Below are 13,264 nucleotides of genomic sequence, written 5' to 3' on the forward strand. Positions count from 1 at the left end.
CGGCGACTCACCTCGGTTCATAACGATAAGGCCTGCCCACACACGCACCGATTGGTCGACCGTCAGGTCACCGAAGCGTAGGATTGGTCAATCGTCCCGTCACTCGACTCTAGGAGGGCCCGCACGCGCCAGGAACCCGCCCCCGCCACGCAGCGATTGGTCGACCGTCGGGTCGCTCGACCGTACGATTGGTCGACCTTGACGTCACTCAATGCTAATGAGCAGAATTTTGAACGTTTTTTGGATACCGCGGGCACAATTTTTGTCTCACCGAAACGTAAATACGCTTACAACCGTTCTGGAATCGTAAGCTTTCTTTTGATGTAACACACGTGTAGGTACGTTCTATAACTTTTGATTGTATAGCCGGACAGAGAGACAGAAAGACAGACAGACATATACCGTTTTATATATATATATAGATAGATGAAGAGAATAGATTGTGTTCCAGCTGACATTTGTTCCAATTAGGGAGGACCAGTAGTCACAAATTTAAGTTGTATAAGGCTAGATCTTGGTTAGATGTCAGGAGGTGGTTCTTTTCAGAGAATAGTGGACCTCTGGAACAGGCGGCCATCTCGTGTGGTGGAAGCGGATTCGCTGAATTGCTTTAAGCGAGAGCTGGATTTGTTTCTGGCTGAAGCGGAGATCACCTCTTACAGAAGGTAGGTACTGCAGGGCCAGAGTGATGATTTGGACTAGTTTCGATCGCCTAGATGGGTCAGAGAGGAATTTCCCAGATCTCTTTTTCCCAAATTGGCCTGGGTTTTTTAATTTTTTTTGCCTCTCCTAGGAGATCACATGGCTTCGGGTGAGGTGGAGTGGGACAGGCTGGATGGACCAGACCTGTCAGTCATTGTTCGCAACTGTTGAAAACTCAATTCTTGGTACTGATAGTTTAAATTTTTCAGTTCAATATGATCTCTTTTTAAGAAAAATAAATTGGATGGAAATAATTATCTTCAAACCATAAAGGACAGATATTTGCATAGATTGTAACTAACTTAACAATATGTAGTGTCAGTGCCGACTACTTTTCAAAACTAATTTAAATGTATAAAAACAGCCAAAAACTCCCATCTGCTGTCAAACCTTTGGCGACCATTGGACATTAACTCTTCACATCCAGAACAGTGCAACAGTTGCAGAGCTTTTACAAAAAGAAAAACAAGGTTTCCATATTGGCAGTCATAAGGAAATATTGCCTTCCCTCACATACCTAGAATAGCAGGCGAGCACAGCTTTGAGGCATAAGCAATACTAATAGAGCACATTATTTTCTGTGGGACACATTTGCACACAAAATCTTTTATCCTTTGGGTCTGTGAGCTTCCCCCCATTCTTCCCTGCTGCAGGAAATATTTCCATAGGATGCTTCACTTATGGTCATGCTAGAAACCTTTTGCTCCACATTATCTTTTAGGGGAGATGGTTCAAGAGGTCTCATCTGTGAAATACTAAGCATACATGAATCTTAAAATGAATTGGTAACCTACCCTTCCATGTATAGCTTCAAGATCAATTTCTGCCTTCTTTGCCCATTTCTGCCAGAAGTTAGGATCGTCCAAAGCAATGTCACTTCTGTTGCCTGATGCAACAAAACTTGCCTGAAATAGTTAAATAAATTCTTGAAGAAATGTGATACATTACTCAAAAGCCATTACAAAAGAAATTCATCCAAACATTGATCACTGTAAAAGTCATCTTTAAACTTTGAACCTACACCACAAAAACAAAAGGCTATGTTATGCTCCCAACTCTTGAATCAAACAGTAACCTCAGAATTTACAGATCAATTATGAACATTTTTCACAGAAAAAGATGAAATCGAGAAAATACGATTTACAAAACATCGATTAAAATTTCAAAAACTCCATGCAGTAAAAATAGAATTTGATTTAATCATCAGAAACCACTGAGCCTAACTGAAGCTTTGATTCTAGCAGCACATTATCCTGAAGCAAAAATTAGAAAATGATCTGTATCTGAGCTGTTCAAACATTTTCCCTTCACGGGCCACATATGAATATTGTAACTGCAATACAAAATAGCAAGTTAACAGAATAATTCATTGAAGGCATTACTTTTATCATACATAAAAAGGTGCTAAAATTACACTAAAGCAGTCAATTTTTCTTTAATAGCCAATCTTGTGGCATTTTGTTATTAAGTCATTGCTACCCACTGATCACCTCGTAAACTCATTTTGCAAAATGAAACACCTCTACTCTGTCAAGATCAGCGAGGAAGCAACTTCTTCCAAGCTATTCGGCCAGCAAAATTCAAACAGGCCAAAACAGCAGTCTAAGAAATACGAGTAGATAAAAATAAGCATGAAACAGAAACTGAGTAACAGGGACTCTAGAGGCCAGATTGCTGAGGCTCATGAACTCCATATGGCAAACAGACTGAGGTTCAAACACAATTGAATTGAAGTATTTCCGTAACTCACTATATTTTTAAATTTAGAACTACTGATCAATGTGTACTGACATTTTACAAATTAGATTATAGTAATGCAATTTAGATAAACCTTTGAAAAGACAAACAGTTGAATGTCAGTTATAAAAATATTTTTAAAAGACAAACTTACATAGAAACATAGAAGATAGGAGCAGGAGTAGGCCATTCGGCCCCTCGAGCCCGCGCCGCCATTCAATGAGATCATGGCTGATCATCCAAATTCAGTACCTTGTTCCTGCCTTCTCTCCATATCCCTTGATCCCTTTACCTTAAGAAATATATCTAACTCCTTCTTGAGTATATTTACAGGAAACTTTCGATTAACCGGCCCCTAAATAACCGGAACGCTCTATCCACCGGCAAAATTCAGGAGTCGGTTCAGATAACTTTTATTACTTTTTTTACTCAATTTGTTGCTGTGCAAGGGTGTAGCTGAAGCTGTTGCTAAGCTAGAGACGCTTGCAACTTGTGCCGATTGTTTTGAAGAGCAACAGGGTTTGTTGCTTTATACGGAGCTCTGAGCTCCGTATCTTTTGCTATAGCGCTCGGTTATCCAGAATTGCTGATGAACCGGCACCACGTCGGTCCTGTCCGTGCCGGATACCAGAAAGTTTCCTGTAATGAATTGGCCTCTACTGCCTTCTTTGGCAGAGAATTTCACAGGTTCACCACTCTCTGGGTGAAGAAATTCCTCCTCATCTCTGTCCTAAATGGCTTACCCCTTATCCTTAGACTGTGACCCCTGGTTCTGGACTCCCCGACCATTGGGAACATCCTTCCAGCATCTAGTCTGTCTAGTCCTGTTAGAATTTTATAAGTTTCGATGAGATCCCCTCTCATTCTTCTAAACTCCAGCGAGTACAAGCCCAATCGACCCAATCTCTCCTCATACTTCATTCCTGCCATTCCAGGTATCAGTCTGGTGAATCTTTGCTGCACTCCTTCCATGACAAGAACATCCTTCCTCAGATACGGTGACCAAAACTGCACACAATACTTAAGATGTGGTCTCACCAAGGCCCTGTACAACTGCAGCAAGACATCCTTGTTCCTGTACTCAAACCCTCTCGCTACAAAGGCCAACATACCACTTGCCTTCTTAACCACCTGCATGCTTACTTTCAGCGACTGGTGCACAAGGACGCCCAGGTCTCGTTGCACTTCCCCTTCTCCCACTCTATTGCCATTCAGATAATAATCTGCCTTCCTGTTTTTGACACCAAAGTGGATAACCTCGCATTTATCCACGTTATATTGCATCTGCCATGCCTCTGCCCAATCACCCAACCTGTCCAAATCATACTGGAGTTTCTCGGCATCCTCCTCACAGCACACCCGCCCACCCAGCTTTGTGTCGTCTGCAAACTTGGAGATATTACATCTAGTTCCCTTGTCTAGATCATTCATATATATTGTGAATAGCTGGGGTCCAAGGACCGATCCCTGCGGTACCCCACTAGTCACTGCCTGCCACTCGGAAAAAGAGCCGTTTATTCCAACTCTTTGCTTTCTGTCTGCCAACCAGTTCTCTATCCAAGTCAATACCTTGCCCCCAATCCCATGTGCCTTAATTTTACACACTAATCTCTTATGCGGGACCTTATCGAAAGCCTTTTGAAAATCCAAATACACCACATCCACTGGTTCTCCCTTATCTATTTTACCAGTTACATCCTCAAAAAATTCCAGATTAGTCAAGCACGATTTACCTTTTGTAAATCCATGTTGACTTTGTCCGTTCCGGTCACTTTTTTCCAAGTGCTCTGCTATTACATCCTTTATAATGGACTCTAGCATTTTCCCCACTACCGATGTCAGGCTTACCGGTCTGTAATTCCCCGTTTTCTCTCTACTACCCTTTTTGAACAGTGGGGTAACATTAGCTACCCGCCAATCCATGGGTACTGTTCCAGAGTCTATCGAATTTTGGAAGATGACCATCAATGCATCTACTATTTCTCGGGCCACTTCCTTAAGTACCCTAGGATGTAGATCATCAGGTCCTGGGGATTTATCGGCCCTCAATCCCATCAATTTCCCTACAAATACTGATTTCTATCAGTTCCTCCCTTTCATTAGACTCTATGTTCCCCGACATCTTTGGGAGGTTATTTGTGTCCTCCTTTGAGAAGACAGAACCAAAGTATGTATTTAATTGGTCTGCCATTTCTTTGTTCCCCATTATAAATTCCCGATTCTGACTGCAAGGGACCTACGCTTGACTTCACCAATCTTTTTCTCTTCACATATCTATAAAAGCTTTTACAGTCAGTTTTTATGTTCCCTGCAAGCTTACTCTCATACTCTATTTTCCCCCTCTTAATTAATCCCTTTGTCCTCCTTTGTTGGATCCTAAACTGCTCCAATCCTCAGGTTTACTGCTTTTTCTGGCCAATTTATATGTCCTCTCCTTGGATCTTATGCTATCCCTAATTTCCCTTGTTAGCCACGGTTGAGTCACCTTTTTTGTTTTATTTTTATGCCAAACTGGGATGAACACATTCTGTAGTTCATCCATGCGATTTTTCAATGTTTGCCATTGCCCATCCACCGTCAACCCTTTGAGTGACATTCCCCAATCAATCCTACCCAACTCGCACCTCATACCATCGTAATCTGCTTTATTTAAATTCAGGACCCTAGTCTGTCTATTACATCTGTCTATTTTATTAAAAGTCCTTCACCTGCGCTCACTTCATATCCACAAAGCCTTAGTTCCTGTTGTCACTCTTCTTGTCACACTTGTTTCACCTTTTCCCATTATAAATCCCTATATCCACATTTATAATGGAAATTACCTATATAAACTTGTCATCTTGTAATTGCATAATCTGGCCATCGGGTGACTTTTCCCCCCAAATCATTCAAAATACTTTCTGAAAAAATTTCACCTGAAAAATGTTGATCCTTTCCCCCTTCAGAAATTTCTAATGTCCAAAATAAGAGTTTAAACTAAATTTTAAAAAAAGACATATTTTACTATATCATGATTAAATTTATCCTGTGAATTGCCTTTTGTATTTTTTTATGCCTTTATTTTTACTTGAAGGCCTCAGCCTCTCTCAAAAGCCTGGGCTTGGGCATCAAATTTTTGCGATAGATATGATACTGTGAACTGAATGTGGATTGTGCAGTGTGCGTATGTGCAGTGTACTGAGAGGGGGAGGGAGAGGGAGAGAGGAATGGGAGAGAGAGAGAGAGAGAGAGAGAGAGAGAGAGAGAGAGAGAGAGAGAGAGAGAGAGAGGGGGACAGAGGGAGGGCGGCTGTCGGGCAGTGAGAGCGGGACAGGGGAGACAGTGGAAGGGAGAAGGAGAGAGAGAAGCAGGATAGGTAATGGACTGTACTTGCTAACTTACTTTGTGTGATGCCATAGCAGGGGGATGGGATACAGAGTGGAACTATAGTAGGGGGTGATTTACAGCCAAATACGGAGGAAAAAACAAGTCAGCTGGGAAGGCAGAGCAAATATGTGAAGGCAAAAGGGAATATGGCAAGGCTGGAAGGCATTTATTTTAATGCAAGGAGTCTTGCAAATAAGGTGGATGAACTGAAGTTGTTGTTGAACACATGGGAGTACGATATTGTTGCTATCACGGAGACATGGTTGAGGGAGGGTCAGGACTGGCAGCTCAATATTCCGGGGTGTAGAATCTTCAGGTGAGACAGAGGGGGGTGTAAAAGGGGAGGGGGTGTTGCAATATTAATTAAGGAGTCAATTACTGCTGTAAGGAGGGATGATATATTAGCGGGTTCCTCTAATGAGGCCATATGGGTAGAACTTAAAAACAAAATGGGGGCAAACACTTTGCTGGGAGTGTACTATAGGCCCCCAAGATAGAGGAACAGATATGTAGGCAAATCTCAGAGAAGTGCGAAAATAATAGGGTAATAATAGTGGGGGATTTCAACTTCCCCAATATTAATTGGGATAGTCAGAGTGTGAAAGGCTTAGAGGGTGCAGAATTCTTAAAGTGCATCCAGGAGAGCTTTTTGAGCCAACATGTAGAAAGTCCTACAAGAGAGGGGGCGGTACTGGACCTAATTCTAGGGAATGTAGCCGGGCAAGTGGTGGAAGTGTCAGTAGGAGAGCATTTTGGCGACAGTGACCATAATTCGGTGAGATTTAAGGTGGTCATGGAAAAAGACAAAGACAGCCCGGAAATAAGGGTTCTAAATTGGGGGAAGGCCGATTTTAATATGATAAGGCAGGATCTGGCCAAAGTGGACTGGGAGCAGCTACTTATAGGAAAATCCACATCAAAGCAGTGGGAGACTTTCAGAAGGGAAACGGAGAGAGTACAACGCCAACATGTTCCCGTAAAGGTCAAGGGTGGGACCAACAAGCAAAGGGAACCTTGGATGACAAGGGATATACAAAAATGCATTAGGGAAAAAAGGGGGGCTTTTGGAAGTTACAAAAGACTAAAGACGGAGGAAGCCCTAGAGGAGTATAAAAAGTGCAGGGGCATACTTAAAAAAGAAATTAGGAGAGCGAGGAGGGGCCATGAAATAACACTGGCGAGCAAAATAAAGGAAAATCCTAAGATGTTTTATAAGTATATTAAGGGCAAGAGGATAACCAGGGAAAGGGTAGGGCCCATTAGGGACCAAAGTGGCAATCTGTGTGTAGAGCCAGATGATGTAGGCGGGGTTTTAAATGAATTTTTTGCATCTGTGTTCACTATGGAGAAAGACAATGTAGACATAGAAATCGGGCAAGGGGACTGTGATATACTTGAACATATTAGCATCGAGAGGGAGGAGGTACTAGCGGTTTTAGCAGGCCAAAAAGTGGATAAATCCCCAGGCCCGGATGAGATGTATCCCAGGCTGCTGTGTGAGGCAAAGGAGGAGATTGCAGGGGCTCTGACACAAATTTTCAGAACCTCTTTGGCCACAGGGGATGTACCAGAGGACTGCAGAACAGCTAACGTAATACCATTATTCAAGAAGGGTAGCAGGGATAAACCAGGGAATTACAGGCCAGTGAGCCTAACATCTGTGGTAGGGAAATTATTGGAAAAAATTCTGAGGGACAAAATTAGTCTCCACTTGGAGAGGCAAGGATTAATCAGGGATAGTCAGCATGGCTTTGTCAAGGGTAAATCGTGTCTGACCAATCTGATTGAATTTTTCGAGGGGGTGACTAGGGGGGTGGATGAGGGAAATGCTGTGGATGTGGTATACATGGACTTCAGTAAGGCTTTTGACAAAGTCCCGCATAGGAGACTGGTCAAGAAGGTAAGAGCCCATGGGATCCAGGGTGCCTTGGCACATTGGATCCTAAACTGGCTGAGTGGCAGGAGGCAGAGGGTGATGGTCGAAGGTTGCTTTTGTGACTGGAAGCCTGTGTCCAGTGGGGTACCTCAGGGATCGGTGCTGGGTCCCTTGCGGTTTGTGATCTACATAAATGATTTGGATGAGAATGTAAAAGGTATGATCAGTAAGTTCGCAGATGACATGAAAATTGGTGGGGTGGTAAATTGCGAGGAGGAAAGCCTCAGGCTACAGGACGATATAAACGGGTTGGTCAGATGGGCGGAAAAGTGGCAAGTGGAATTTAACCCTGAAAAGTGCGAGGTGATGCATTTTGGACGGACAAATAAGGCAAGGGAATACACAATGAGTGGTAGGACCCTAGGAAGTACAGAGGGTCAGAGGGACCTTGGTGTACATGTACATAGATCCCTGAAGGCAGCGGAACAGGTAGATAAGGTGGTTAAAAAGGCATATGGGATACTTGCCTTCATTAGCCGAGGCATAGAATATAAGAGCAGGGAGGTTATGATGGAGCTGTACAAAACACTGGTAAGACCACAGCTGGAGTAGTGTGTGCAGTTCTGGTCGCCTCACTATAGGAAGGATGTGATTGCTTTGGAGAGGGTGCAGAGAAGATTCACCAGGATGTTACCTGGGATGGAGCGCCTCAGCTATGAAGAAAGACTAAACAGGCTGGGGTTGTTTTCCTTGGAGCAAAGAAGGCTGAGGGGGGACCTGATTGAGGTGTACAAAATGATGAGGGGCATAGATAGGGTAGATAAAGAGGAACTTTTCCCCTTAGTAGGGGGTTCAATAACAAGGGGGCATAGATTCAAGGTAAGGGGCAGGAGGTTTAGAGGGGATTTGAGGAGGAACTTTTTCACCCAGAGGGTGGTTGGAGTCTGGAACTCACTGCCTGAAAGGGTGGTAGTGGCAGGAACCCTCAACATTCAAGAAGCATTTGGATGAGCACTTGAAATGCCATTGCATACAAGGCTATGGACCAAATGCTGGAAAATGGGATTAGATTGGACAGGGCTTGATGGACGGCGCAGACACGATGGGCCGAAGGGCCTCTTTCTGTGCTGTATAACTCTATGACTATCAGCTAGCAATAAAAAAATCTAAGCCAAAGAAACTGTATTTTTTAATTCTAGGGGAAAATACATTTTAAATATTCTTTCCAATATAAAGTTTATGGGATTTAATATACAAGGTATTTAACCACAGCATTTCAACGTGGTAGTCAAACAAATGCAGGAAAAAGTTCCATTTGATTTTTTTTAAACAAAACTGATTGCAAGAAATATGAAAATCTAAACTGGTTTGCCATTCATTTACTGAGCATTGAGAAAATGCTGCAGAAATATGAAGGATAGTCCCCACTTCGTCACCCTGCACAAAAACATGCATCACTTAATTAAGCCTAGTCTTTAGAACTAGTTATTGAGAACTACAGTTATTGAGACTAACAACCTAGCCCAGCCCGAGATCTGCTTTCTTTTCACAGTTCTGCCCATACACAATGTGACAGCAATGTAATTCTGTAGGACTACATGCTCCGATACTCATTTAAGTTACCTTTGCAAACGTCGAACCTCTTCCTTCAGATTCAATAGTAATGGTTTTTGTACGTCTCATGAGAATCTGATCAATGTCCTCCTCACAAAATTTAGAACCCTCATCTTCTTCGTCCATTATTGCACCGTAAGCACCTCTGCGAAGCAGGTCTTCAATTTCTTTCTTGGACATTTGCTGCATCTACACAATTATAGATTTTAAAAAGATTTATTCTCTTGGAATAGCAAATTTTTTTAAAGTGCCTATCTATAATAATGTGCTGATGGTCATCGTGAGATCTCCTAAAAGGTAAACATTACTTTTAAAAGTTAGCTATGTGATTAGGGATCAAATTGTTTGTACTAAACTCAATGTATAGATCTGATCTACTGGTACTACACAAGTCAATGGTCTGGTTATTCCTAAACAGTCTTTTCACAGATGTGAAAGAAAAATATGGCATATTAATGTTGGGATAGACCTAGTGGTCTAGAACTATTTTCAAGCTGGGTTACTTTTCTGTTGATTATTTTTAACAGCAGCTGCTAAATCTCTCTCTCTCTCTCTCTCTCTCTCTCTCTCTCTCTCTCTCTAGAGAGAGAGAGAGATTTTGTTGAGAGTTGGCCAAATTCAGTACATATTTTAATGGCAGGACTAAATTAGTCCTAGGCCAAATCACAAGTGAGCCTCCTTTGTGAATGCTTAGAAGTCGACTTGGCTTCCCTCACGGCTCCTTGAGCTTTTTCAGTGTGTAGTTGAGACATACAGACTGTATTTGTTCACCTGACTGTATTGACTTAGTTGACTTTGGCCCCTCCTCTTGTTCATTTATATATTGCCCCTTGGCGACATCATCTGCAGACATAGAGCCATCTTATGGATGTCAGACAAGCAGTCTAACAAAACAGAAACTGTAGAGGGATTGAGGGGTGATATACAGGTAGAGCTGGGTGTTGTCAGCACAATTATGGTAGCTGACCATATGCCTGTGGATGAGGAGCTGTAACTTCCTCCAGCTAAACATTGGGAAGACCAAAGTCGTCATCTTCGGCACCCACCACAAACTCCATACATACCCTTGCCACCAATTCCATCTCGCTCCGGCCAGTGTCTCAGGCTGAACCAGACTGTTTTCAACCTCGCCATCCTTTTCAACCTCGCCATCCTATTCAACCCCAAACTGAGTTCTGTCCTCATATCCTCTCCACAATGGCGGCCTACTTCCACCTCTGTAGCATCACCTGCCTGCACCTCTGCACCAGCTCTGGACTCGACTATATCAATGCCCTCCTGGCCGGCCTCCCATTATCCACTCTCTTCGATGAATTACATTGGCTCCTAGATGTCAACACTCATCCTTGTGTTTAAATCCCTTTATGGCCTCACCTTTCCCTATCTTTGTAACTTCTGCCAGCCCTACATCCTCCCCTGCCGAACTCTGTTGCTCTGAATCTGGCATCTTGTCACCCTTCGCCCCATCAAGGGCAGCCATGCATTCAGCTGCCTAGCTCCAAGATGTCAAATTCTCACCTTAAACCCCATCCGCCTTACTCTCCTGCTTAAAACCCTAGGTTTCTCTCCCCCCAAATCACCATCAATAAATGCACGTGTTCGTACATCTGGTGCGGTCAGGGCTGAACTCAGCTGTGAGAATATCCAGCTGGCTGAAGTACCAGTGGCTGCCCAGCGCCCACGGAACTGTATCCCAGGAAGGAGACAATGCTTCTAGGGGGTAGAGACAGGACAGGGAGAAAACGGGGGGGGGGGGGGGGGCTGCAAAAATAGTTATTTTTAAAACAAGTTTAATACATGGGACCAACCAGTTGGAATGCAATTGTCTCGTTTGGTGTTGTAGGTTATGTTTCAATGGAACAGTGGGGGAAAATACACCTCTTATCAATCAAAAAATAGAGCAGTTTGTCTAGCTTGATTGGAAAATGATTTTAATACTATTGCAATTCACAAAATAAAAGACAAACAGTAAAAGCTGAACAATTTCTCAAACTCAAGTTGTACATGCGTCTGAATTTTATATGGAGTTTTTTTTTTAACCTGCATTTTGTAACGTACATATACATTGATACTGACAAGTGGAGTACGCTGTTATTTGTGGTGAACACAGATTAGATTCAATTTTCCAGAATATAATTGATGCACTGTATCATTAATGTGACCAGTCACTGTGCTGTAAATAGCTTAGGACATCATATAACATTGTGCATACAAGTGATAAGAATCAATATTTTCACTACATACCCCACCAACACTGTTTTCCCGTCCATTCATACTCTGCAGCACAGCTTTATCGAGTCCCAGCTTCAGACTGGCCTTGTCAAACATCTCCCGTTCATACGAGTTCCGAGTTATTAACCTGTAAACTTTCACAGCTTTGTTCTGACCAATCCTGTGACATCGAGCTTGAGCCTTCAAACAAAACATTTACTATTGCTACTGTACACCACAAATTTTAAACATTAAGCCATGAAATGAGGGAACTCAACACATATTTGTTATTATATCAACATGCCACATGCCTACTTCCAGTGCAGTGACCTAAAATATCCAAGGGACAAATTCACAAAAGACTTCCAAGGGGTGAACACAGGCCCTTGACTAGATAATCAATGTTGTATTATTTTACGGAATTGTTTAAAAGTGAAAGCCTATTTTCAACTTTAGACTGCTTTTGCTTTGCATGGCTCTGAAGGCACAAACATCTTCTGATAATTTCACCCAAGTGGCCTATTTTAACATTTGATCTTAGGCAGTTAAGTTATTTGACTGTGGGAGACAATACAACCAAGCCCGATCCAATCTTCACCAACATCAACACAGGCAGACTTTCCAACATAGGTCAGTGGCACAAGTGTGGTGCCTTTGCTGATTTTCCCCTTCCTAAACAAGGATAATTATAGTGCCTCACCAATGCCCCTGTTGAAATCAGCTAAATCACCATGAGATTAAAAGCCTGAATATCCATCTTAAATAGTGACATGTCTGCTCCTCCTCACATTCTCAAAGGAGTTTAATTTACAGCGACAACATTTTAGCCTTACTGGTCACATAATCTGTTCAATTCAAGCATCATCCAGTGTAGTAAAGAGGGGAGCAACATAATTTTGATAACCACTATGCTACCGTACCCTTTATGAGGGCGGGTTGCCTAAACTTGGCTTGCTATTCATTAAATTTAGAAGTTTGAGAGGTGATCTAATTGAGGTGTTTAAAATGATTTAAGGTATTCGATAGGGTAGATACAGAGAAACTATTTTCTCTGGTGGCAGGATCCAGAACAAGTAGACACAATCTTAAAATTAGAGCCAAGTCATTTCGTAATGAAACCATGAAGCACTTATTCACATAAAGGGTGGCGGAAATCTGGAACTCTCTCCCTCAAAAGGCTATGGGGATGCTGGATCAATTGAAATTTTCCAGACTGAGATCGATAGACTTTTGTTAGGTAAGGGTATCTAGGCATATGGAGCAAAGGCAGGTAAATGGAGTCAAGATACAGATCAGCCATAATCTGGCTAAATGGCCTACTCCAGTTCCTATGGTTTCACTGAAGCCTGTTGGGATTGGAGTGGCTCCAGACCTTCTTGGGATGTGTATCGCCTTGCATGCGAGTATGCTGCATCTGGAATGTGGTGGCTGACCAGTGCTGTTTGCTTTCAGCTACCTCCTCCCAGCCCTGGTTCACCAGGTGTTTCAGGGAAGGGGCATCAGCTCTATAAGTTGTGTGCTTCCACTCCGACACTTTGCAGCAGGATTTGCAACCTGGCAAACTCTTTTCTCACTCCAACACTCAATTTTACTCACTAAACCGCTTGCTTTGTCTTCCCAGTGCTGTTTCAGTGCTCCACTGTCTCCTAATTCCAGTACATAGCTCATTAGGGAGCCATGTGCTTCTCCCATTTCACTAAGTTGGGGATATAGTCCATAGACTGAAAACAGCAAAATCATGAGTAAACCAAGAGGTTT

The 13,264-nt window shown here is 42.6% G+C and overlaps 1 protein-coding gene across 10 annotated transcripts in view; it reads right to left on the reverse strand.

The window, feature by feature from the left end:
• The window catches only part of chd9 (chromodomain helicase DNA binding protein 9), a 278,889-nt gene that overhangs the window by 64,805 nt on the left and 200,820 nt on the right, over window positions 1-13,264 (reverse strand). For all 10 annotated transcript variants that reach the window (XM_085991433.1, XM_085991432.1, XM_085991439.1 and 7 more), the window contains 3 exons: window positions 11,540-11,707; window positions 9,305-9,484; window positions 1,497-1,607 (listed from right to left, as the gene is read on the reverse strand). In XM_085991433.1, the coding sequence (XP_085847559.1) occupies window positions 1,497-1,607; window positions 9,305-9,484; window positions 11,540-11,707 (459 nt within the window). The remainder of the gene's footprint in view (window positions 1-1,496; window positions 1,608-9,304; window positions 9,485-11,539; window positions 11,708-13,264) is intronic.

The sequence above is a fragment of the Somniosus microcephalus genome, chromosome 6 (assembly GCF_052327205.1).
Source record: "Somniosus microcephalus isolate GS21.2 chromosome 6, FLI_Smic_1.0, whole genome shotgun sequence".
Taxonomy (NCBI): domain Eukaryota; kingdom Metazoa; phylum Chordata; class Chondrichthyes; order Squaliformes; family Somniosidae; genus Somniosus; species Somniosus microcephalus.